Here is a 26,331-nt window from a genome sequence, read left to right on the forward strand (position 1 = left end):
CTAAAGTCTCAGCTTTGTCCTGGTCAGGAATGGGAAATAAATTGAAATCTCAAACATTTTAATGGGAGTGGAAAACCTTTTCTTGGTTGGCTCTACTTCTTGCTCAGCCCTGCTACTAAGGGTAAGGGAAAATCTCAGATGAAATTTCTGAAGCTGAAGCCCAGAGCAAGCTACCTCATACTCTCAACTGAAGTCCCCAAAATGAGGAGTGTGTGTGTATTGTAGTGTGAGAGGGAAGTCTTTGCAAAGGCAGATGTTTAACAAAAAAGAGTTGTTGTTGCTTCACAGTTATTCAAAAAGCTCTATTCCAGAAACCATCCAGGTTGAGCAAGAAAAGTGCTCTAAGTCTCAAAGATTTGTTGTATCTTAAAACCTGTGATACCATGATCATATGACACAGCCCCTGCAATGCACTTAAGCATTTGAGGAGGTAGAGTCTTCATAATATTTAAGATTAGCCTAAGGACTAGACTGAATCCTAGCTTTTGAAAGAGCAGAGAAATACTGTCCTATGGTTAAGGCTAAGTTTTTGTCATGGATATTTTTAGTAAAAGTCATGGACAGGTCACAGGAAATAAACAAAACTTCATAGAAGCCCGTGACCTGTCCCTGACTTTCACTTAAAATATCCCTGACAAAAGGGGTAGGAGGGTTCACCACCCACTGCTGCTGGGGGCTCCCACGTCCCCCACCGCTGCGGTGCGTGGGAGCTCTGGGGTCCCCCTGCCTGGGCAGGGGCTGGGCTGCTGTGGGGTCCCATCACATCTGGACAGCTGGGAACTTCAGGGTTCCCCAGCTGCTGGCTGTGGCTGGGCAGCTGCGGCAAGTCCCCTCGTTGCCCGCCACATCTGGGCAGCTGTGGGAACTTGCCCAGTTACCCGCACTGGCTGGGCAGCTGTGAGGAGTCCCTGCACCAGGGCAGGGGCTGGGAGCTGCGAGAGCAGGGCTGGCTGGGAGCTCCAGTCCCAGGGCAGAAAATGTCATGGAGGTCTATGGAAGTCACAGATTCCATGACCTTGGTGACATAATCGTAGCCTTAGCTATGGTTAGATCATGTAAGAAATCTGTATCAAAAGGAATCAAATTTTTTTTACTACTTTTGAATTTTTTAGATACTGTAGGATGATTTGAGTCCTTTAATTTATCTATGAAATACATCTTAATGATCTAGGGATACTTGAGAAACAGATAACTGATCCTAGAGCCCTAGATACATCCTCAGAATCCTCATGTAAATCTGCACTTACTTTACAATCAACTAGTTCTTTAAGGGTCACATGGTCTCTGATGTTTTTTAATTCAAGCTATAACCAGAGTCGTCCCTTGGGTACAGCGAAGTGGGGCAACCGCTCTGGCCCTGCGCTTTGAGGGGCCCTGCAGGCCAGTGTGATTGGCCAGCGTGGTTGATCCCGGAAGTGATAGATTTGTCACTTCCGCCCTGGGTCCTGGGCCCCCCTCAGGATAGCCCTGGCTATAACAATGTGACCCACCTAATGGGCTTGAGGACAAACGTTAGGCAAGTTCATATAACCTTTGTGCTATTATAGAAATAGAATTTTACCATCAGTTTGTGCCACTCAACAATGGCTTGAATATCTAATGCTATTTTGTCTTATTCCCTTTTGCAAACACAGTTTAAGTAGTTCTTCAGATTTTGGTTTGGTTTTTTTTTCTTTTGAATGCCTTAAGGCTTTTGCTAGTTGCTAAGTGAGATAATCCAAAAACCCATCCTAAGAAGAATTTTCAGAAAATCTAAAAGAAACCAGCTTTCTTCTTCTTTTAAGCAGTTTTGAGCGTGACTAATTAAACAGAAAATGAACTTGCTGAATTGAAATAACGAGAATGCCTGCAATGAGTTCTGTGAAGCCAATTTCTTTTTGACATATATCTGAATTTTGAGTTTGTTATGCAGGATTTGGTAACAGAGCTAAGCAGATGTAATAGTAGTGATGAGTATGCCTGGCAAGAATTGCTTAACACTCAAAGCTCTTCACTGGGAAAAGTGAGAGCTGGCACTCTAAGCTCTCAGATAGCCCAGTGAGGGGACCCCAATTAAATATGTGTAAATAAAAATTAAAATGCCACCCTGTGATAGCAGGGAAAGTAAGCAGTGGGATCTTGTACAAGGTGAACAAAGTGATTCTAATGTAGTAAACTTCATGAAAGCCTAGCATGTGTCCCCTTCCTTTCTGCCTCTGCATTTTCATCTGTTATTAACTGATGCATGAAAGTAAAATTTTACTATTTGATATGCAGGCAGATTAGAGGCTGGGAATGGTATAATAATTTTGTGACTCTTTATTGAGCCATCTTCCTGTTACAAAGCAGAGCAAATGGAATTCTAGTTATCCAGATTGGTGGCATCTAGTGAGCAGAATTATTTTTTATTTAAAGCTTAATGGTTATTTTTTCACACATTGTATAGAAATGTTCCCTGTTTTTTAATCATTGTGCTTTTGAAAGATTTATTCTGAATACACTGAAAATGCTTTCTTCCCCTTCTTCCCCCTCCCCCCTTGTTCTAGGAGCAAAGTTTAAAAAATATCTTGGGCATTCAGCTCATGTGACAAATGTCAGATGGTCACATGATCATCAGTGGGTTGTTTCTATTGGTGGAGCTGATCATTCTGTCTTCCAGTGGAAATTCATTCCTGAACGGAAGCTGAAGGATGCTATTCACATAGCACCCCAAGGTGAGAGCGCATAACATTCTTTTATGTTTAAAAAAAAGGTGAAAAAGGTTAATACAAGTATCAAAATAATTTATACATATTCAGAATTATCTAACCTTATGCATTGATCATCCTTAAAATTTTGAAGTTGCCTGAGGTAGCTAATAACATAACCCCAATATTTGTTGATAACTTCCTATTATAAGTATAGAGAGATTTGGCAAATATGCTCATCGCTTTCTTCATGTCCTGTAAGCGCAAAGACAATATTGAAGAGTTTTAAGCATCACCACTATAAACATACCAGTATTGTAATAGAGTTGCAAGGTGTCCGTTTTTTTGACCGGAAAGTCCAGTTGAAAAGGGAGCCTGGCAGTGTCAGGTCAACACTGCTGACTGGACACTAAAAGCCCCGGTTACCTGAAGTAACTGGTCTCCACCACCAGGAGGTGAGAAAAAGCAGCAGCTGCTGTTGGAATCTGGAGGAGCAGGGGAGCACTCTGGAATGGCTCCAACAGAGAGAGGTACTAGTGGCTCCCCCATCCTGCGCCGAGCGCGGCTCTCCCTGCCCTGTCCTGCCCCACTCATTTCTCCACCCCCAGAGTGTGGCTCTCCCTTCCCTGCGCAGTCCCAGTTACCCTCCCACCCCCAGAGCGCAGCTCTCCCTTATCTGACCTGCCCCACTCACCTCTCCACCCCCAGAGCATGGCTCTTCCTTCCCCACCCTGCCCCACTCACCTCTCCACCCCCGGAGCATAGCTCTTCTGTCCCTGCCCTGCCCCATTCATCCCTCCCCCCCAGAGCGTGGCTCTCCCTCCCCTGTCTTACCCCACTCACCTCTCCACTCCCAGAACACGGCTCTCCCTTACCTGGCTTGCCCCGCTCACCTCTCCACCCCGCAGAGCCCAGCTCTCTGTTCCGCGCCCTGCCCTGGTCACCCCCTGGAGCTCGGCTCTCTTACCGGTGTCCTGCCCCAGTCACCCCTTGAGCCCTGCTTCGCTGGCAAGGGGAGGGCAGTGGAGAGAGCAGCGAGTGACAGTGGGGGTGAGGAAGAGAAGCAGGGGCTGGGGCTTCAAGAGGAAGAGGTGGAGCAAGGGGCAGGGCCTCTGGGGAAAAGGCCGAACAGGAAGTGGGGGAGATTCCAATGCTCAGTGTCGGGTTTTCACAAATTAGAAAGTTGGCCACCATATTTGCAAATGAATTATTTTAGTTACTTGAGGAAATGTGTAATAATATGCTTTCATTGAGTATGTAATCAGTGACATAAGATTTAACATGCATCGATTTAATTATTTAAATTCTAAAGCATTAACCCGTATGTTTGAGATTTCTCAATCAAGACTTTCAGTTTAGAGCAGAAGCAAGCTGTGGGCCCTTCAAGTATCCCATCTCTAACTTGCCTAATTAGTGTTAAAGATCAGATTTAGGCCTCAATCCTGCGAAGATACATGTGCTTAACTTTACTCACAGTCCGTAAAGTAAAACATGCACCTAAATCCTTGCGGGACTGGAGCTTTATTTATCTATGTCAACATCAATGCACTATATCAATGACTTTTATTTAACAGTTTTACAAGGGGTTTCTTTATATATTATAAATTAGACTAAATGGAACACATCGAGAATTGAGTTGTAGTCTTGAGATGAGAACTTTTTTGTCCCAAAAGCATGTTTGTTTAATTATTTTGCAAACAGATATAATATGATATTGTATATAGTGTATAATCTTGATACAAATAATGAATTTCCAAAAAATCATTCTTTTAATTAAATCAGGCTTTTATTTAAATTGCCTTGTTTTAATACATTCTTATTTTGTAGTGGTATGCTGAAAAAGTGGATGTTTTATACTTACTCTTTTAATTAGAATTTCGTAATTGTTTAGTAACATTATTTTCTGAGAATATTCAGTAAAGTTTTAGATCTAGTTGATCTCATTCCCACTTCTTGTTGCTCAGGGCACATACAGAGGACAATCTTTTCTGTCTCTCTCTCTCTCTCCCAACCGCTCATAGACCTGTCAATCTTCTAATAAATATTTATGCCCATGCTTATCATTACATACATGAGTCGTCCCATTAAAGTCAATATAAGAGTATCTTAATTTTAAAGAGTTTTTGTTTTAAATTTTCAAAAGTTACTACTGATTTGGGGCAACTCACTTTCTGGGTGCTCAACTTGAGACCTTCACAGATTGCCTGAATTTCAAAGGGTAAGTGCTCAGTGATTATGAAAATTAGGCTTCTTTAAGGTGTCTCAAGACAGGAGCCTACAAGTTGAAGTACCCAAAATCAGCACTCACATTTGAAAATGTAGGCCTTTATGCTTAAGACTAAAAGGTAATTGTGGGTAGGAAAAAGTTGCTATTTGAAAGGGTATCATGGAAAAGCAATTGTAGTATATTGTTTTTTCCTCTAGAAATTTGTCCAATTCAAATAAAATACCTTAGTAATAGTGACACTGAAATAAATCAGTTTTTAAAAAACAGTATTTAATATTAGTTCATTCAATTTTAATCTGAAATTGCAATAGCACAAATTTTCAAATTAGATTGAGGCTATGCACAACTGATTTAACTATTTTTTTTTAGTCAGGAGATTTAAATAATAATATTGCTCTCTTACATAGCACTTTTCATCAGCAGATCTCAATTAAAATCCATTATTTAAATTGCCTTGATTTAAATCATTCTACCTTGTCAAATAATGCTTATACAATAAAACTATTAATTAAAACTATGCACAAAATGTATGCCATTCTGCATGATTACATTTAGTAAGGAGATTTTGATATGCTAGGAGAGCTCAGTTTAAGCTACTTGATAGTCCCTTGCTTTCTGTGGCTGAAAATGTGCTTTTTGAGCAACTCTAGATGCATCCTTCTCACATACGTATCTTTGATCCCTGTGCCTAGCAGTGTGATTTTGAGAATGGCTTTAGTATGGAGGCAGTATTTTCTGACTGATCCACTCTTTCTGTCAGTGGGCAGAAATAAAATATTCATGCTGGGTTTGTTAGCTTTAATGGCAATTTTAGATTCTATTGATTGTTTACTTTCTCAGAGAAATCCAAAAAAGGAGTGGTGAATATTTCCTCTTTTTTCCTCACATTCTCACAACTGGGGCCCCTACAAGGTTGCAATTAATTACCCATCCTATTCAGTATGTACGTACAGCAGATAGGAAAGACAAATGATATGCTTTTCTGGCAGTGCCACCAATAATCAGATGACTTAAATGTGCATTTGATCAAACTCCATCTGATGGAGTCTGTCAGGCCTTCCCTGTCCCTCTGCAGGAGTTATCACGCTGAATACCTCCTTGCTCAGGCTAGGCTATCAACAAGGCACACTCCTCCAGAGGTTTGCAGGGCTAAGAGGGGACACTGACCAATCAAGAGCCAGCAGGCCAGTTAAGTAGGCTTGTTTGCTAATACTCATGGTCAGAACTTGGTGAGACTGGAACAGATGAGATTTTCAGTGCTAGCCCAGAACCCCAGTGCCAGGTCAGGTTCTTGCCTTCTAGCACTGCAACTAAATGCTTGCCTTTGAGGTTTCATTTGTTTATTTAAAGGTGCAGACAGATTCTGAATTTGCTATTATTTAACTCCAAGCTTATGGCACTGGCCGCTCTGTTCTAACCATGTGGCCCTAACTTGTGGACTGAGGAAAGGGACACCTGCAATACTACATTTGACCCCGCAGGCGGCAATATGGGGCAGCCCCCACCTGTGACACTCTGATACTGAGATCTTTGTGCTTTTATGATACCTCATGGAAATGAGAATGCATGTGAGTGAATTGATTAGTGCTCATTTGCAGTAAGATAGAAGTGAATCTAATAATATGGGGAAGGATCTAATGACATGAACAGTTGCAAATGTAACATTAGTCTTCATCAATGTGTTTCAGAATCTCAGGCACGTATCACCAGTTCACCAAGATCTGTAGTATGTATATATCTACATTTGAGTGTAATTCACTTTCTTTGTTATGATCTCTCAATGATCTAAGATCCATTTATATGAAAGGGGCTTTCTGCTTCTGAACCACCACTGAAGTTAATATCTGTTGGGTCATTCTCAATGTTGGCTCCAGAATTTAAACTTTACATATCTGGTAACAAGACCAGTGGAGGACCCATGCCTCTGGAATTTGCTCCCAAAAGTAAATATGATGCACTGGGTCCAATATTCAAAGGTGAATAAACTTGTATCTACAAAAAACTGCTTTTGTGCATACATATTATAGAATCAGAGAAATGTGGGCTGGAAGGGACCACAAGAGGTCATCAGTAGGGGAAGCTAAGGTACAGACACATCTTGCCCAGGTTCACTTAGCAGGTCATTCACAGAGCCAAGAATGGAATCCAGGTCTTCCAGTCAAGTGCCCTGTCCACTGGACCACACTGCCTGTGAAGTGAGTTTAATACGTGAAGCCTAGCTATCAAAAAGGAATAAAAAAGCAAGCAGTCCAAATTTGAAAGTACTGTTGTATTAAGAGAATTGATGATAAGTTCAGATGATCTTATCATGGTTTAGTAGCTCATGTTGTAGTAAATATCAGCAGTCAGGCATAAGCTAGAAGTCTTGCAGTATTTTTCTGAACCATATACTATTTTAATTAATTATTTCTGTCTACGTTTTGGTTTTCTTGATCACAGAAAGTCTGGTTGATTCTAACAGTGATGAATCAGATTCAGATCAATCTGATGTTCCAGAGCTAGACTCTGAAATTGAACAAGAGACTCAGATCACATACCGTCGACAGGTAAGACTTGAGTTTTAATGGCACAGGGCCAAATCCTGAAATATTTCCCAAGGGTTTACTTGGTCCTTTCTCAACAAAAGCACTGAAGTCAATGGGAGTTTTACCTGAGTAAGGACTGAATAGAAATTGAGCAAGGATGTTAGGATTTGGCCCATTGCCAGTAGCTGACATTCAAAGACAACAGAAAGCTCAGTGGCTAGATGTATTCACAACACTTCATATCATGCTGTATTGTTTGTAATTTAAAAACAAATTGTATGCCCAGTTGGCTACAGTCATTGCAAATGTCTGCAGTATGTCAATGTGCCATTCTGAGCTGATCTATAGGTTTATTTCTTAGATACTTGTTCTTCCTGAAAACATATCTGTTTATATGTATGTGTACTCTTTCATAAAGGTTTACAAAGAAGATCTACCTCAGCTTAAAGAGCAATGCAAAGAAAAACGAAAAAGTGCAGCTTCTAAAAGAAGAGAGAGAGCTCCAGGGAACAGTATAAGATTACACTTTGTCCATGGGTATGAAAAATTGAGTTTTCTCTAAAAGCGACTGGACAGATTCATTTTCTGTTATAAATTTGTGGCAACAAATATAGAAATGTAAGATTTAAATATGTGATGAACCAAGTGAAAATTATTAAGATCAGATGCTGCATTTTAGACACTTTTTACAGCCACGCAAGTCTTTAAACTAAATTTATATACAGCAGTGGTTTTGCTGCCCAGCTAGATTACAGCATGAAATTCCTACTGGTAACTCAGTTGGTGTCATTATTTTATAGTGCTTTCTAAATATAAGACTTGAATGTCACCTAATCATATTTTTTTGCATCTGGGAATGAATCTCTCTTTCTCTGGCTTTACCAGTGACTTTATAGTTAAGACTGAGTTGAGTTTTCTACTTAAAGCATGTTATCTAAGAAAAATACAGCATGTCTTCCCCAAAATTCAGCACATACTCTTTGAATAAAGAACTAATTTTTGAAGAGTTTACAAGTAAATCTATTAATTTAGGAATTTAATTCAAAATTGGCCCTTTAAGAAACTTCATACCCAGTTTCACATCTTTTTTGCATCTAATAAACTCAGTAACTGAATAATGCTTCATACTTCCCAAATTGTTAAAACTCATTGAAGTCTTGTACCTGGGCTATATCTGAGTATTTTTTCAGGATTAATAGTAATTTTCCCCATTACTTTTCATAACTGAAAGTATTTCTATTAAGAGAAAGGAAGTGGAGGGAATTAAGAAAAATATTATAGTTATTACATTAGAATAATAGGCAGAAATATAACTTCCTCCCTGTATTAAACAAAACTTTGTAAAATTTTATGGAAGTATATGGAAACCAACTAATATTGCACTTCCTACCAAACGATGACTCTGTGGCAGAATGGAAATCTGCTTTGTGAGGTTTGATAAATGCATATTACGAAGGTCATGATGGTACAGTGCAAATTTGTCAAATGAGACACTAATGCTCTCCATTCTAAATGCCACTAAACACCTTTTAGAGATTTCGTCTAGGGTTGGTTTCTGAAATTATTTAAAAAAAAGCAGACTTTGGGAAATTAACGGAATTAATCAAAGAAATCAACTGGACTGAACAGCTCAAGGACTCAAATGTGTAGGAGGCATGACATTTCTTCAAATCAGTTATTCAAAAATTATCTGATATTGGCATCCCCAGCAAAGGAAAAAACTTGTAAGGAAAGTTGTGAACCAAGTTACATGAATAACCACGTCAAAAAGGTTATTAAAAGTAAACAGAGACCCTACAGGAAATGGAAAAAGGGGTTAATCAGCAAAGAAAGCTACATTGTGGAGGTTAGAAAATGTCAGTGAAATTTACTACAAGTCAAACTGAATTAGCTCTTGCCAAGGAAGTTAAAATAAATATTAAGGTTTTTTTAGTTATATAAATAAAAAGAGAATAATGCAGGTTGTGGTTGGGCTGCTATGCTGTGTGGATGTGAAGGAGTTTAAAGATAATCTAGGTATAGCCCCAAAACTAAATGAATACTTGACCTCAGTTATCAATAAAGATGCTAGCATGGAACATGCGCATGAAGGCAATACGGCTGAAGGAAATGAGTGCTAGAAATGAAAATCACCACATCTAAGGTGGAAGGAAAATTTAGACCTTAATGTGCTCAAATCAGGGGAATTGGATAACTTTCATCATGGAATACAGAAAGCACTGGCACATGGGTTTGCTAGTTTGGTAGCAAGGATGTTTAATAATTCTTTATTTACGAGTAGTACCATTTGACTGGAGAATAACTAATGTGATATCTATATTTAAGAAAGGGAAAAGAAGTGATCCGGAAAATTACAATTCTGGTTATCTTATCTCAGTAGTATGCAAGGCTTTAGAACAAATTATTCAGGAAAGAATAATTAAATGAATGGTAAAGGGGATGTAATGTAACATGGATATACCAAAGGTAGATTATGCCAGACTACCTGATTTCCATTCTTGAAAAAATAACTGATTTCTTAGATAAGGGAAATGCAGTAGGTCTAATATAGTTGGACTTCAGTCAAGAATATGACACAGTACCACAAAGGAAATTATTTGTTAAATTAGAGAAGATGGGGATTGGTACTAGAATTGTAAGGTGGATAAGGAACTAGCTAACATGGAAAGGGCAGTGGGTTGTGCTGAAAGGTGAGGTATCAGACTGGAGAGAGGTTACTAGTGGAATTCCTCAGGGATTGGTTTTGGGACCAGTCTTATTCAATTGTTTGTTGTTAACCTTTGGACAAGACATTTATTGATATTGCCCATGTTTGAGTATCAATATGTAACTTGAAACCTGGTATTCACAAATTTAGGATCACGTTGGCTCTTCAGCTTGTTCTAGATGCCAAGATAAAAGCAATCAATTTTTGTAAATATCCATTTTATGAGGAGGTTATTTTTTTCTTTTGCAAGTGATTGTCACCACAACCCATACCATTGTCACCTCCATATAGCCTCATTTATGTATGTTATACTTAAAGCATTACTTGAAGACGATTTGGAAACTTCAGCTAATTTAGAGTGCAGCTGTTCATTTATTTTGTGGTGCTTTGTTTATGGTACATATTGTACCTATACTCCAGTCTGTATGGCTGCTTTTCTTTAGTGGTCCCAAGGAGTCTCTCAGAATCCAGATCCAACTCATCCTTCTCTAGGTCACTGGGTTCTGGAGTTTCATTTTGCTGATCCTCCTGCTTGATTCCTTTGGTTTCATCTAGTCACTTTTGGACCATGTTATCATTCATCAACTGTAAACCATTCATTGGAGTTGTTTATATCAGAGTCTGACAAATAGAAGGAGACTGTGCTCTGGGTAGGATTGTTCCATTACTGAGTCTGATTCACCAAATCCTGGTTCAAATTTCCAACCATCTCTAAACTGTTTTGCACTAGGACACTGTAGCGAGGCAGAGCGGCCTCCCTCTGACTCTGACAGGGAGGACTCCCTACCCCGGGGTGGGCAGAGCCAGGCTGAACAAGTATAAGAGGCAGAGCCTCCAGCTCAGTTGAGGGAGAGCCAGGGAAGGAGTCAGATGTTGCTGCCTTGTTGCTGGCCCCTGAACCAGTGACTGAGCTCTATCAACCCTTACTTCTGAAGTAATACCAGGAAGAGCTGCTGCCAGGCAAATACCCTGAGGAGCTGCTGGAACTGCCGGTGGCAGAGTATCCCAAGGAGCCTGAGGTCCCATGAGTGATTAAGCCCTAAAAACAAGTATGAGTAGGAAGTAGCCCAGGGAAACCAGACATTAGTCTGGTTGTGTTGCTGAAACCATGGTCAGTGTGTTTTGGCAGGATCCCTGCTGACCCAGTGGCGGGATTTCCCGCCACTGTTAGGGCCCTGGGCCCTAGGGTGAGCCCAGGTCCTCCTACTCCACTGCTGCCAACCCTACCCTGGGTTGGCAGCCCACCCACCATAGGCCGAATGGCCTGCAGTTGTTTGCTGTCTGCCCAGCCAAGGAGCTGAGCCATAGATTTCTTTTTCTCAGCCCTCTGAGAGGGTTTGAGCCTGACTGTGTACTATTGCTCTGCGCTGCTTAGAAGGTGGAGCCTGACCTGCTTGCTGTCTGCGCCAGCCAGACTGTTATTGCTCTGCCTGGCCCAGAGGGCCTGAGCCTGATTGTGGTGGTTGTCTGCCCCAGCCAGGGGGCTGGGCTAAAGGCTGCCAATTGTCCTGTCATGAGGAGCCAGCGCCCTAGACTCTTTACTGACTTACTTTGCTAATCCCCTGTTGATCAGCTCTCAGCTGCTAAGTGGCCTAGCGAGTTGAAGTGGTCTCCCTCTGACGCTGACAGGGAGGGACCACTCCAAGCCACTACAGACACTTTTTATTAATAGCTTACGTTTTATATATATATCTTGTAGCTATAATTTTTTTCCAATACATCCTTTTTCATACATTCCTGGGCCTTTTATGGTAGCTTCAGTAACTTGGGGGGACCAAATAATGTTGTTTTTTATCTGCTATCTTCTATCTTTAAACAGAAGGTAAAGTGAGGAGCAAGCCCTGGAGTCAGGGAGATAAGGGTCTGCTATGGGTTGTTCATGCATTGTTCAATGGGCACAGAAGTTTCCACAGCTGGGCAGTGCTGACAGCACATCTCCACAGCATGAACATGTAGAGTCAGTATTCTCCAAGAACTATAGTGACTGCTGTTAAATAACCTCTCCTTGTTGGATCTACAGAAGATGTAAAATTGTTCATGAAATTATATAAGTGTTTGTTTTTCACAAGTATTTGAGAGCAATGGATGCTTAAAACATAAATCAATATGTTGCTCTGAGTTGTATATTTAAGTCTGCTTTACAAAAGAGCTTTACATATTTTCTGAATGTGCCTCTCCTGCTGAAATAGTCACTTTACAATGAGGCAGGTAGCCTCACTCTGTGTTATCTGTAATGAGTGTCAGTGGTTTAAATAAGACAGATTGCCTTCTGATGTTATAGTATACCAACTTAAATCATAATTACAGATAACTGTCATGGGAGTAAGCATGGAGATATTTAATGGAGAAGCTAACTTTTGGGAGACGAATGCTGGTGGATCACTATTGGTAACTAGATCAGATAGCTACAATGGGATTAAGTTATGAATGTCCTTAAAGTTTAAAACAAGAGGCTTGTGTTTGATGTGGAGCTGAATGAGTAGCCAGTGGAGGAAACTTAAAGAGCAGGTTGATTTGGTCAGTGTGACAAACCTCAAAGATTATTTCAGCAGCAGCATTCTAAATAGATTGGAGGAGTGAAGAAAAGTTGTAATAGAGAAGGCATGAAATGATGATAAAAGGATGTGAGTTTTCAGTTTATAGTCAGAGAAAAGGCTTGATTTCAGAGATGCTGTCTAAGAAAAAGAGGCAAGATTTATAAATGGCTTGAATGTGTGTATGCAATGAGAAGATCAAGTGAAAAATGACACCTAGGTTGTGGGCCTGAAAGACTGGGGTGGTGATAGTGTTGACATGGTGATAGAGAGTGGGAGCAGAAGGAAGGACTTGTGAGGAAAGGTCAAGTGCTCAGTTTTTGTTACGTTGAGCTTAAGATGCCAAGTGGACATCCACAAAGAGATGTCAGAAAGACAGACCAAGATACTACATTGGATGAAGGAGGATAACTTATCAATAGAGGGGTAGATTTGTGAATCATCAGCATAATGATGGTAGTAAAAGCCATGCTTGTGCACATTGATGGCTATGGCATACTTACCGAGCTAGATAAAGAGCAATGGAGCCAGCCTAAGGAAAGGAGTCAAAGTGGGTTTCTGGAATGAGAAAGTGAAGAGGGGAGGCATCCTTGAATAGATGTGAGAGGAATTCCTCTGGGAGGAGCCAGCCATCAGACTGGTGATGGCAAAATGATCTTTGACATTGGGAAGGATCCAGACAGTAGATGTTTTGGGGTTCTGATGGCATGATGAATCCTTCTTGTCATTTTTTTGGTATGTACTTACAGTAAAGATATTTTTATTTCTGATCATGACACTGATATACTGCCTGCAGTCATCATATTATCTTGTTCTGTGATCCTCTTAGATTTCACAGACTAAGTAAGTTTTGGCTCACTACTTGAATGATATAGACTCCAAAAAACTCCTCGATACTGCAAGAAGTAACACAGGTACTGCAACTCCTCAGTACTGCATGAATCAGTAGGTGGCACTTTGGTTGACTACTGGCTCAAAACAATACTCCAGCATTGTGGTAATGGAGCCCATAATGGAGTATTGTTTTGACCCAGAAGTCAACCAAAGTGCCACCTACTGAATTATGAGCTACACTGAAAACCAAAAACTAGCGCTAAATGAAAAGCAGAATTTCTGTCCTGTGAGAAATTCGAATTTTTCAAAATTTGTTTTTGTGTCAAATCAGGACAAAAATTTGAAATATCCAAATCTTTGAAAGAAAAGTTCCAAAGATTTAGATTTTGAGATGGTAAAAATGATTTGTTTTGACATGTTCATTGAAACTAAATGCCGTATTTTGAGTCTTTTGGACAACTGCATCTGCCTGTGCTGCTGCATTTCCTTCTGGGAGTTGTATTTTGGGTGCCTCATGCTTTCATTTTTCCTTATCAACTGGACTACATCTCCCATGGTGCAGCCACAGTCAGATGGCTCCCAGGATGCACCACACAGTTGGGTCAAAAGAGAAACTATGGTGCCTCAAGAGAGATGAAGTCCAGCCCCAAACCCTAGCCTTTAAGAGAGAATGAGGCATGAAGCACTGCAGTACCACAGGAAGGTGCAGTTGAACACTAAACTGACTCAAAACAAAACGTTTTAGCTCAGTTCAACGAACTGAAATGTTTTGATCTGGGTTGAACCAACCTGAAATAAAATGCATTTTCCATTGAAAAATCATTTTGACTGAAAATTCCTGACCAAATTCACCCAAGGATCTTGGCCACTTGTGATGTAGAAAGAAAATGTTAAGCCTGGTATTCCAGACAAATTCCAACCTGTACAATTGCATGCAGTCTAACTAAATTCCCCCTGCAGTTTCATTTGGAAAAAAATTAGTCTTTACTTCCTGTTTTAAACTTCTTGTAAAGCATTACTGTTAATAAACGTTCTCTTTCAAGTTAGGGGTAGGTGTAATGATCTTTGCGTATTAATTGAAGTTTGTAAAGTGGTATTCTTTGGGAATAGAGATGTGAATCATTTTAATACTCCTATGTAGTACTTGGTATATTATTTGTAAGGTGTTACCTAATTTAAGAATTAAATGTGTCCTGATTGTTTTCCTATCGTTAACTACTTAGCATCTATGCTTGTGATCTTGAGCTAAAAACTATTTTTTTGATTAGTTACAGAGGTTATGATTGTCGGAGTAATCTATTTTACACTCAGACTGGTGAAATTGTATACCATGTTGCAGCAGTGGGCGTAGTATACAATCGGCAGCAGAACACACAGCGCTTTTATCTAGGTCATGATGATGACATTCTTTGCCTTGCTATTCATCCCTTAAAGGACTACGTGGCAACAGGCCAGGTAGGATACATGTTTATATGCATTAGAAATTTGAAGTTACAGTACTTTAGTGAATTTACACATGCATATTTAGGATTTTGCAGTCTACAAATATGCAGGTGAATTTTTGAAATTGTGTTGGGGACAGAGAGAGGTCTAAAAATTGAGAACCTCAGCTTTTCTCTAGGGTTGCCAAGCGATTAGAAAAATGAATCACGATTAATCGTGCAATTAAAAAAATTAATCACGATTAATCGCACTGTTAAGCAATAATAGAATACCATTTATTTAAATATTTTTGGATGTTTTCTACATTTTAAAATATATTGATTTCAATTACAAGTGTACAGTGCTCACTTTATATTTATTTTTATTACAAATATTTGCACTGTAAAAAGCAAAAGAAATAGTTTTTTCAATTCACCTAATACAAGTACTGTAGTGCAGTCTCTTTATAATGAAAGTTGAACTTGCAAATGTAGAATTATATACAAAAAATAACTGAATTCAAAAATAAAACAATGTAAAACTTTAGAATCTACAAGTCCACTCAGTCCTACTTCACCCAATCACTCAGACAAACAAGTTTGGTTACAATTTGCACGAGATAATGCTCTCCACGTCTTGTTTACAATGTCATCTGAAAGTGAGAACAGGCATTTGCATGGCAATGTTGTAGCCGGCATTGCAAGATATTGATGTGCCAGATGCGCTAAAGATTCATATGTCCCTTCATGCTTCAACCATCATTCGAGAAGACATGCGTCCATGCTGATGGGTTCTCCTTGATAACGATCCAAAGCAGAGCAGGCCGATGCATGTTCATTTTCATCATCTGAGTCAGATGTCACCAGCCGAAGGTTGATTTTCTTTTTTGGTGGTTCGGGTTCTGTAGTTTCCGCATTGGAGTGTTGCTCTTTTAAGACTTCTGAAAGCATGCTCCGCTCCTAGTCTCTCTCAGCTTTGGGAAGGCACTTCAGATTCTTAAACCTTGGGTCAAGTGCTGTATCTGTCCTTAGAAATCTCACATTTGACAAAACGCAAAGAAGGTACCAATCTGCTGTGAAAGTGTTCTTAAAATTACAATTTGCTGAGTCATCATCCGAGACTGCTATAACATGAAATATATAAAAACAAGAAGTCTGGTAGCACCTTAAAGACCAACAGATTTATTTGGGCATAAGCTTTTGTGGGTAAAAAACCTACTTTCTGTTAGTCTTTAAGGTTCCACCGGATTAGTTGTTGTTTTTGTGGCTATAGACTAACACGGCTACCCAGCGATACATGAAATATATAGCAGAATTTGGGTAAAACAGAGTAGAAGACATACAGTTCTCCCCCAAGGAGTTCAGTCACAAACTTAATGCATTATTTTTTTAATGAGCATCATCGGCATGGAAGCGTGTTCTCTGGAATGGTGGCCGAAGTATGAAGAGGCATATGAATGTTTAGCATATCTGGCACGTAAATACCTTGCAAAGCCAGCTACAAAAGTGCCATGTGAACGCCTATTCTCACTGTTAGGTGACATTGTAAATAAGAAGCTGGCAGCATTATCTCCCAGCAATGTAAACAAACTTGTTTATCTTAGCAAATGGCTGAACAAGAAATAGGACTGAGTGGACGTGTAGGCTCTAATGTTTTACACTGTTTTGTTTTTGAGTGCAGTTATGTAACAAAAAAATCTACATTTGTAAGTTATATTTTCACGATAAAGAGATTGCACTACAGTTCTTGTATGAGGTGAATTGAAAAATACTATGTCTTTTGTTTATCATTTTTACAGTGCAAATATTTGTAATAAAAAATAGTAATATAAAATGAGCACTGTACACTTTGTATTCTGTATTGTAATTTAAATCAATATATTTTAAAATGTAGAAAAATATCCAAAAATCTTTAATAAATTTCTGTTGGTATTCTATTGTTTAACAGTGCGATTATTCACTATTAATTTTTTTAATCACAGTTATTTTTTTTGGTTAATCACGAGTTAACTGCAATTAATCAACAGCCCTACTTTTTTCCAAGTAGATATATTTGATCAAATTTGACAACTGACTGAGTTTATAACTGATTAACTCTCAAATAAGCATGAATAAATTAACATTTTTGTTTTATTTTTTTAAAATCAACATTATATTGTGTTTCAACTGTAAGATAACATATAGAAAAAAACTGAATACATATAACATTTTTTATATTGTTAAAGGTAGCTGTCAAAAACAAATTTTCTCATATTCTGGATTTCCAGTTTAGACTGTTTTATATGATAGTATGTCTGAATTCTATATGTATGCTCAAAATTGCAGTGCTGTTAGTTACAATAAGATGCTATTTTATCAATCTTGCCTCTTTTTCTTAGACAGCATCTCTGAAATGAAGCCTTTTCTCTGACTGCAAACTGAAAACTCACATACTTCTATCATCATTTAATACTTTTTCACAGGCATAATTTTCTGATAAACATCTTCTTTCAAAAGCTTTGTTCTCACATCAAGAATTTATGGCTTGATTTTGAGAGAATATTTTGAGTTTTAATTAGTGAACCCAGCTAAGAAACTGTGTTGGTATAGATAAAGACAAATGATTATTAACTAGACAGCTCACCAAATTCTCAGTAAAGAATTTATACTTATATTGGTAATATTTGTAATCTGGGTAAAAAGTATGTTTGAGATTAAGCAAACAAATTGGCCTAGTTAGAGATTTTTGATTATATAGTAAACTGCTTTAAGTGATGACCAACTACAAGATGCAAAAGAATGCCTAAAATCCTTTATATTTTAGGTTGGTCGGGATTCCTCAATACACATTTGGGATACAGAGACAATCAAACCACTGTCAGTATTAAAGGGCTATCACCAGTATGGCGTTTGTGCTGTTGATTTTTCAGGTAAAATATAAATAGATATATATACGTATTTCATGGTTTTTTTTAACGTACAGTGCTAGTCCATTTTAATTTGTAAGTGTGATCTCCTCTTTCAGCTTAGATAATGGACCACATTCAAGTTTTGCAATTGAAAATGCTTTCTAGTGATCATCCTGAAATGACAAAGATTCTCTAATAATAAATATTCTCTGTAAAAAGCTACTGTTGAATTTCACACATCTGGAACAAGATCAAAGAGCATGTTATCCAAATCAAAAGAATGGGAATGAATCACTTTAATAATAACTAGTCCTTTCCTTGTCACAGGCAGTGCCACAGATCCTAAGCCTTATCTACACTACCAAGTTTTGTTGATAAAAGTGATGTCAACACTTAAAAATCGGCATAATAAAAATCGGAATGTCATGTTCACACTCGCTCTCTTTGTCAGCAGAGCATATCCACAGTAAGGGCACTATCATCGACAGTGTGAGCAATGCACTGTGGGTACCTATCCCACAGTTTAGTTCGACACCTTCTGTCGCTAGGTGTTGTGGGAAGGCAGAGCGGATCGCAGCGCATCGTTGGATCAGGCTAAATGTCCCATAATGCATCGCTTTCAGTCCCAGGACTCCATGGGCTTCCAGCTTTCTTTCATGGCATTTTTCAATGGCCCTTCTTTGCTGTGCACCCCAGCATCTTTGTGAGAAGGATGGATCTTGCACTGCTATCCTATGCTCTGATACTGTCATGAAGACATCGTGGATGGCAATGCAGTTAATCGCGAAGTTCCTAAGTGAAGAAGACTCCCAGTCGCCTGACATGCTGTAGGATATGGATAGGAGCAACTTTTGATTGCTTTTGGCATTCACAGAACAACTGCAGAGGGTGGACCATCGCTTTTGGACTGGCGAAACAAGCACTAAATGGTGGGATCGTATAATCATGCAGGTGTGGGATGACGAGCAATGGCTACAGAACTTTCAAATGCGGAAAGCCACCTTCTTGCAACTCTGTGCGGCGCTCGCCTCAGCACTATGGCACAAGGACACCAGAATGAGAGCTGCCCTAACCATAGAGAAGTGTATGGCAATTGATGCATGGAAGCTGGCAACTCTAGACTGCTACCGGTCGATCGCGAATCATTTTGGAGTCCGGAAGTCGACCATTGGGGCTGCGTTAATGCAAGTGTGCAGGGCAATTAATCACATCCTGCTGACTCTGGGAAATGTGTGTGAAATAGAGGATGGCTTTGCAAAAATGGGTTTTCCTGACTGTGGAGAGGTGATAGATGGCACACATATTCCAATTTTGGCACCAGACCATCTTGCAACAGAGTACATCAATAGGAAGGGGTACTTCTCCATGGTGTTGCAGGCACTTGTGGATCACCTTGGGCGTTTCACTGACATCAATGCGGGGTGGTCCGGGAAGGTGCATGACACACACATCTTCAGGAACACCGGCCTGTATAGAAAGCTACAAGCGGGGACTTTCTTTCCAAACCAGAAGATTACAGTGGGGGATGTTGAAATGTCCATTATAATCTTGGGAGACCCGGTGTACCCCTTTCAGCTGTGGCTCATGACACCTTACACTGGAAACCTGGACAGCAGTAAGGAGTGGTTCAACAACAGGCTGAATAGGTGCCAGATGACAGATTAAAGGTGTACTGGCAATGCCTTTATGGCAGGTTAGACCTTAATGAGGATAATATTCCCATAGTCATAGCCACATGTTGTACATTGCATAATCTTTGTGAAGCTAAGGGTGTAAGGTTTGCACAGGATGGAGTGTTGAGACAGGCTGCTTGGCTGCTGATTTTGAGTAGCCAGATACCAGGGCTATCAGAGGAGCACAGAGGGGGGCAATTCGAATCAGGGAGGCTTTGAGGCAACACTTTGAAAATGAGAACCAGTAATGTATATATCTGTGATTGGTGCTGCAATGTTACATTACATGTAATTTTCCTAGGAAGTAATGGTGACATTTGGAACCTTACATTCCAGCAAGCACATAAATAAACTGCCTGTATATGTATTGGCAGTGCCTACTATCTCAGTTTGTAGAAAACAAATAAAGATGAGTTACCATTCAAAAATTTTGTTGTTATTGCACAAGAAACAGCACACAGAAACCCACAAACATACAAAGATGCTTGGTGGGAAAGGAGGTACCAGGGAAGGGCAGACTTTCAGAGTTGTGTGTAGGTCCAGCTCTCATTATGAAAGTTGTCTGAGGGGGTGGAGTGAAGGGGAAACCTAGAAGTCGCAGAAAGTGGAAAGGACTGTGCAGGCGGAGTTGGGGGAGAGAGGGACGTGGAAAAGAATTCTGAATGTGCTGCAGGGGAGGGTGGGCATGGATCTGCTTGGTCTGCAGCATTATTAAGGACTTCAGCATTTGCGTTTGCTCTTCCATTACTTTAATCACCTGCTCAGTAGCATCCTTAACAAATTCCTGATTTTCTTTTCTGTCCTGCCTTTTGGCTTCCCAGTACTCCTTGCATTCCCTTTTCTCTGCATTGAAGGAGTACAGTACCTCCCGGAACATGTCTTCTTTGCTCCGTCTTGGGCACTTTCTTATCTGGCAGAGACGCTTGGCCAGCGTGTGTGGGGTGTTTCTGAAGGCCACATCTGCCAAAGCCCAAGGAACAATGCACAGAAGCATGATTGTTAAATTCATGCACAGCATTGAACCATTTCAGTAAAATACACTCTTTGCAACATAACAATCACTTTCTCACTGACCTTGGGCAAGCACAAGCTCTGCGAACACCCAAAGCATGGTGAGTGTTGGCAGCGGGGAGGGGGCTTCATATGGGGAAAAGAGCACTCACTCTGCAAGGAACTGGGGGAAAAGTTCTAAAATTCTCCTACACTTTTCTAGAGGCGGGGGTCATTCTAGAAGACATCTCACGGCTCAGGGTAAGCAGGGAAATGAAGGTACATCTATTACATGCTTCTGGCTTCCACCCTACTCCCTATGCTGCTCACTTGTGTGCCGCTTTGATCCCCGCACAATAATGGCGCAGGAAAGTTTCCTACAATGGGGGAAGGAACAAAGCTGCTCTGCCAAGGAACCTTCAGCAGTGGATTTCCAAGTACCTCCAGGAAACTTTCCTGGAGATCACTCTGGAGGATTCCCATGAGATCTCAACATACATCAACACCCTGTTCTGCTGTACTGATTAGCTACATAGGGAAATGTCCAGCTCACAGAAACACAGCCAGCCTTCCACATTTCTATATCCTGAACCCACCTTCACAATACACAAACCACAGCCATTTACCAGGTGTCTCCTCTCCTGCTTCTTGCTCACTGGAGAGTAACTGCTGAGACTGGCTGTACACCTCTGGAGTGGTAAACAGTTCCTGGCTGCCTGCCCCACGGGGCGAACCTGCCGGGAGCGCCACATCATCTAACTCTACCTCTTCATCAGTGATTTCGTCCTCCAGGTTAGGTCCTCTTTCCACTGCTTCCAGGCCCACCGAAGTATCCACGGGGCTCGGCAGTGGAGGTGGGGTCGCCACTGAGGATAGTGTCCACCTTCTTATAGAACCGGCAGGTCTTAGGTGCAGCACCGGAGCGACAGTTTGCCTCCCTCCCCTTATGATACACCTGCCTCAGCTACCTTATATTTGCTCTGCACTGCAGCATGTACTGATCATAGCTCTTCTCACACAAGAAATGTTCCCATATCCCAATTCCTACGGCTCAAGCGCAGCTGTGACTGCACAGCTTCCTCTCTCCATATGCTGATCAGATCCAGCAGCCACACAGTGGTCCAAGCGGGAGACCATTTTCTGCAATAACCTATCATGGTCATCTGGGAAGATGCTCCACACCGAGCAAAGAGGAAATGGAATTTCAGAAATTCCCAGTGCTTCTAAGGGGTAGGGGTAGATGGTTGTTTACCTGGCTGCAGGGCAGTGCAGTTCAAACTGCTGACTAGAGCGGTCACGATGGGCCTTGTGGGACATCTCCTGGAGGCCAATTAAAGCAATACAATGATGTGTAGTGTCTACACTGGCACTTTGTCGACAAAAATTTAGAGGAAAAAGATTTGTGTCTCTCAGGGTGGTTGTATTTTGTCTTCAAAGCAGGGCATTTTTGCCAACAAAAGTCGCATCGCAGTGTGTAAGCATTCACTGTTTTGTCAACAAAAACTGCCTTTTGTCCACAAAATTTGGTAGCGTAGAGAAGGCCTTAGACAATGAGTCGGCAATGTCTCCTTGGAACTTTAGAGGAACGCCAATCTTGAGAGCCACTGCTACAGGCTAGGCTCTGCCAGTAAAAGCCCTTCAGTGTTGTTCTTCCTCTAAAAACTGTCAGAAGGATAAAACTTTCTATGCATGGTATTCATGTCTTTTATTTTATTTCCCCAAAAATTTACTTCAGAAAATCCATTGCAAAGACTCCTTGAGGCTTCAGAAAGAATTTGGAGTCCAAAACTATTGTTTTTATTTGAGCCTTTGAAGAATTTAAGCCTTTTAGTACTGCTTATGGAATTTGTTATTAATGAATAATATACATTAAACACAAATCTTCTTTAAATGTAAAATCTCTATTTTTATTTATTTTTTCTCTTTACTCATTTTCCTTATCAACATGATGGTTTGGGTTCTGTTAGTATCTGCTCTGGGAAAATAAACATAAAAACTCTTTGGTAACTCTTTGGTAGCCAAGTAATAAAATTAATCCATTCTTTGGCATTTTAGTTCATTCTTTAGGAGCAAAGTTGAGCTATCTCAAACTGCAATAAACAAAAGTCTAAACTCTGATGTGAGACCATCAGCAAAAATCTGTTAGTTTTAATAAAACATTGAGCCCCTCCAGGTTCCAACAAAACACCTGGTTGCTTCCGCTAAAGATGAAATTCATACAGAATAGTTTTTAAAATTTGCATTGTTTTGACTATTGTCTTCATGGCCAGAACTCTTTCTGTTTGTCAGTTCTCTGGCTTAATCAATCATTGGTAAAATATTGGCAACATTGCATTTTAGCATCTATTTTAACAGCTTGTATCTTAGAAAGATGAGTTGAAGGCTAGATTCAATCTTTTCTTGCACAGGAGGAAGTGCAGCAATTGACATACTGGACTAGACCACTGGCTCATCTAGTCCTGTATTCACCCTCTGATCGTGGCCTCTCATTGTTTCAGAGAAAGGTGCAGAACACCTCTTTTATCTGCTTCTTCCAGAAGTACTTCTGCACATTCTAATACAGGGCCTCTTTGTGTATATAATGCCCTTTCTCAGTCACTCTGCAAAGCCAGTACCCTCTGCATATTCATATCTTTCTAAAGACCCTCTTATGTCATGATGCATACGAGAAATGAACTGACTGACTATGGATAGTGTGTGAGCATTTTGAAATTATTTATCTTTTAAAAAACCAAAACAGTATATTTATCATGCCAAGTTACCTCCATCTCTGTTTTATTTGTTTTTTTTTGTTGTGTGTTTGTTTTTTAATGCAAACTCTTGGAAAGTACATAATACATGATATTCACTGCCAGAAGAAAAATTAAACAATACTAATAATTCAGTAGTGGAAATTGATATGAGAGGCTAAAACTTTTTTAATTCTTCTAAGTTCTTGCCTTCAATTCTAAATTGTGGCAACGAGTTCCACAGACTAATCATGCATTCTTATTTAACTCTATCATGTCTCTTTTTATTTGTTTCTTCTCTAAAATGAAGCAGCTCAGCTTTTCTGTCACTCTTCATATAAAAGTCTTTCCATGCCTCTAGCTCTTTTTCACACATCTCTTGACCTCTTCTATTTCTTCTATATCTCTTTTGAAATCCGAATTGATAAAAGTATTCTGGGTAAAGGTGTAAATATGTTTGTGTATCTATATATTAGTGTGTGTGTGTGTGCGTGCACATGGAGAAATTTTGAAATAGCGTGTGTGTGTGTAAGGCTTTGAAGTAGGTTTCTTTTGTTTGTATGTGCGGTAGGGAGCTTTAATTGGTTCTTCTTTTTCATTTACTTTTTATTGGTTTTATGTTGCACACTTCGTTTTTTGTTTTTCTTCATTATTTGCCGTTTTAATATTTTTGTTTTCACAGTCTAATAGTACTGCAGGACAAATAATGGCAGATACAGTGTGTAATATGCTTCTTTGCCTGAATTTATCTTTTAAGAATCTGAGAGGACAAGCCTCTGACTAAACCAATGTCATAGACCTTTCTGGACATTCACCAAGCTGCTGTGGTTGGATCCAAATATTGGATCCAGCATGCTTTTAAGTGCACTCAGTCTGGGTTGTGGCCAGGTGCTTGGCTTTGGCTTCCAGGCTTATGCCCAGAGTGCAGACTCCCTGTCTGGTATCACTTCTAGGAAGTGAGAACCTGTGGTCCAGCTGCTTTAATCCCCAACACCAGTGCTGAACATCCCCCCATCCAAGGCCTCTCCAGGAGCTTAAGCACACTATTTCCCAGAGCTCCACCTTTATAGGTAAACTTGTTCACTGTTTAACCTTCCAGCAACGTATAACAGTTATGACAAGGAATCCAGAGGCTTTGAAAAGTAATCCCTTAAACACATACACACATTTTATTCATAGAGAAAGCATCCAGACTTACAGATCCATGCAAAAATAACACAATCCGCACAGAATAACTGTCCCAACAGTGTCCTCACCACTCAAAGAGCCCACTTGGGTTTTAGTCAGTCCTTGCAGGGTCCCCAAACCCTCCTCACCTCCTGGTCAACCTTCAGGTACATTTCTCTGCCTCTGCAACAAGCTCTCCTTAGCTTGTTCAGGTCTAGCAGTCAAAAGATTCCTTCTAGCTCAGAATGCATGTCCCTGTTTCCTGAAATGTCCCAAAGTTTGTGTTTTTAAAAGCAAGTTCTTATACTTTGTTACTCCTTTACTGCTGGGGGATTTCCACTGATCCGACCAGGGCTCCGCAGACAACCTGGGAAGAAGAACCAGTTTTCTTCATCTTGGCCAATCTCTTTAGCATATCCATTATATTGCCAAAGCAAAGTCATTCCATATTAATGACATTTTTGATTGTCTTGTAGCTGCTTCCAGATGTGACAGCCTCCCTGTTAGCAAATGGCTAATTTTGTACACACTGAGAATTAGAGTTATACACAGAGTCCATAAAATCAGTCAGAAATCATGAGATGTACACAGATTTCTCAAACCATCACAACGAGCAACAAGTCCTGTAAGCAGATGGTGCAGAACTTGTTGTTATTCTTCAAGTGTTTGTTCATGCGATTCCATTCTAAGTGTGTGCTTGCCCACATGCACAGTTGTCGGAATTTTTTGCCTTAGCGGTATCCATAGGGCTGGCTCTGGCACCCTCTAGAGTGCCGCGCTCGTGCACCAGTATATGAGGTGCCACCAGCCCTATGCCCTCTCAGTTCCTTCTTACCACAAATGACGATTGGTCAGAGAGCCTTCCTCTTGTCTCGCAAGTGGATAGTGGTTTCTAACAGCCTATAGACTGTCTCTTTCTATATAGTTGTTAGTACTTAGTGATTAAGTGTTAAGTGTTAGTGAGTTAGAGTCCCAGCAGGGACTTTGCCCCGAGGCGGGGCATGTCCCCGTCTCCAGGCTTTAAACCCTGCTCAACTTGCAACAGGCTTATGCCTGATAATGACCCCATTAACAGCTGCTTAAAGTGCTTGGGAGAGTCACACATAAAGGAGACATGCAGAATCTGTGAGAATTTTCCCACTCTTTTTGAGTCCTGGGCTGACATTCACCTAAAGGCCCTCCTCATGGAGACTGCACTTCGCCCAGTGTCAGAACTATCCCACTCCGATTCAACTCCCAGTACATTGGCGTGGGTGTGGAGCACCCTACTGGATGTGAGTTCTGCCTGGCACCGTTTGCCCTCGCCGGTACCCAAGAAATGCCCGAAAAAGCAGCGTGGCTCTTCGGCACAGAGTAAAGAGGGGAAGGGGGCGTTCAGCAAAGGACCAATTTCAGGCCTCACGGCCACCCTGGAGCTCCAAGGGGGTGTATCTCCGGCTGGACACCCCCAGCCCATCCGGGGATCTGCCTCCGACTCCTGGGTGCAGTAGGGGACTCTGGCACCTCTTAGTGTCTTCCAGATGGCTAGGGACCTAATGGCCATTCTGGTACTGCCCACGCTGCGACCTGCAACAGATTCGACTAAGGCTCCCTGTAACGGGGCCCTTTCCTGGGCCGCCCCCTGCTGAGCTCTGTGCTCCCTCAATAAAGCACTGTGAGGCTTTTCTTGCTGCAGCACCCGTGGCTTTTATTTACATACAGTTCCCACCACCAGCGATACTATGTACAAACTTACAGGTCTTCCTATCTCCTCTTTACAGGGGGTCTCCCTTCAGCCTGGAGACTACCCCTTCCCTGGCCATCCCCTTGCACTGGCTGCCAGCCAGCCTTTATAGCTCTTCTACTAGCAGGCCCACAGGTGCAGCCAGTTCCAGAGGCCAGGCACCAGACTCCTCCCCAGCCCCAATCTATTTCCCCTGATTGGGGCTGGCTGAGCAGGGGCTAATTAGGTGCCTTTGCACCAGCACCCT

The 26,331-nt window shown here is 40.8% G+C and overlaps 1 protein-coding gene across 3 annotated transcripts in view; it reads left to right on the top strand.

The window, feature by feature from the left end:
• EML5 (EMAP like 5) overlaps nt 1-26,331 on the top strand; it is a 327,745-nt gene that overhangs the window by 150,982 nt on the left and 150,432 nt on the right. For all 3 annotated transcript variants that reach the window (XM_039537037.1, XM_039537038.1, XM_039537039.1), the window contains exons 14-18: nt 2,526-2,693; nt 7,333-7,439; nt 7,837-7,955; nt 14,762-14,948; nt 17,718-17,823. In XM_039537037.1, coding sequence (XP_039392971.1) covers nt 2,526-2,693; nt 7,333-7,439; nt 7,837-7,955; nt 14,762-14,948; nt 17,718-17,823 — 687 coding nt within the window. The remainder of the gene's footprint in view (nt 1-2,525; nt 2,694-7,332; nt 7,440-7,836; nt 7,956-14,761; nt 14,949-17,717; nt 17,824-26,331) is intronic.

This window comes from Mauremys reevesii, linkage group 4, assembly GCF_016161935.1.
Source record: "Mauremys reevesii isolate NIE-2019 linkage group 4, ASM1616193v1, whole genome shotgun sequence".
Lineage (NCBI taxonomy): Eukaryota > Metazoa > Chordata > Testudines > Geoemydidae > Mauremys > Mauremys reevesii.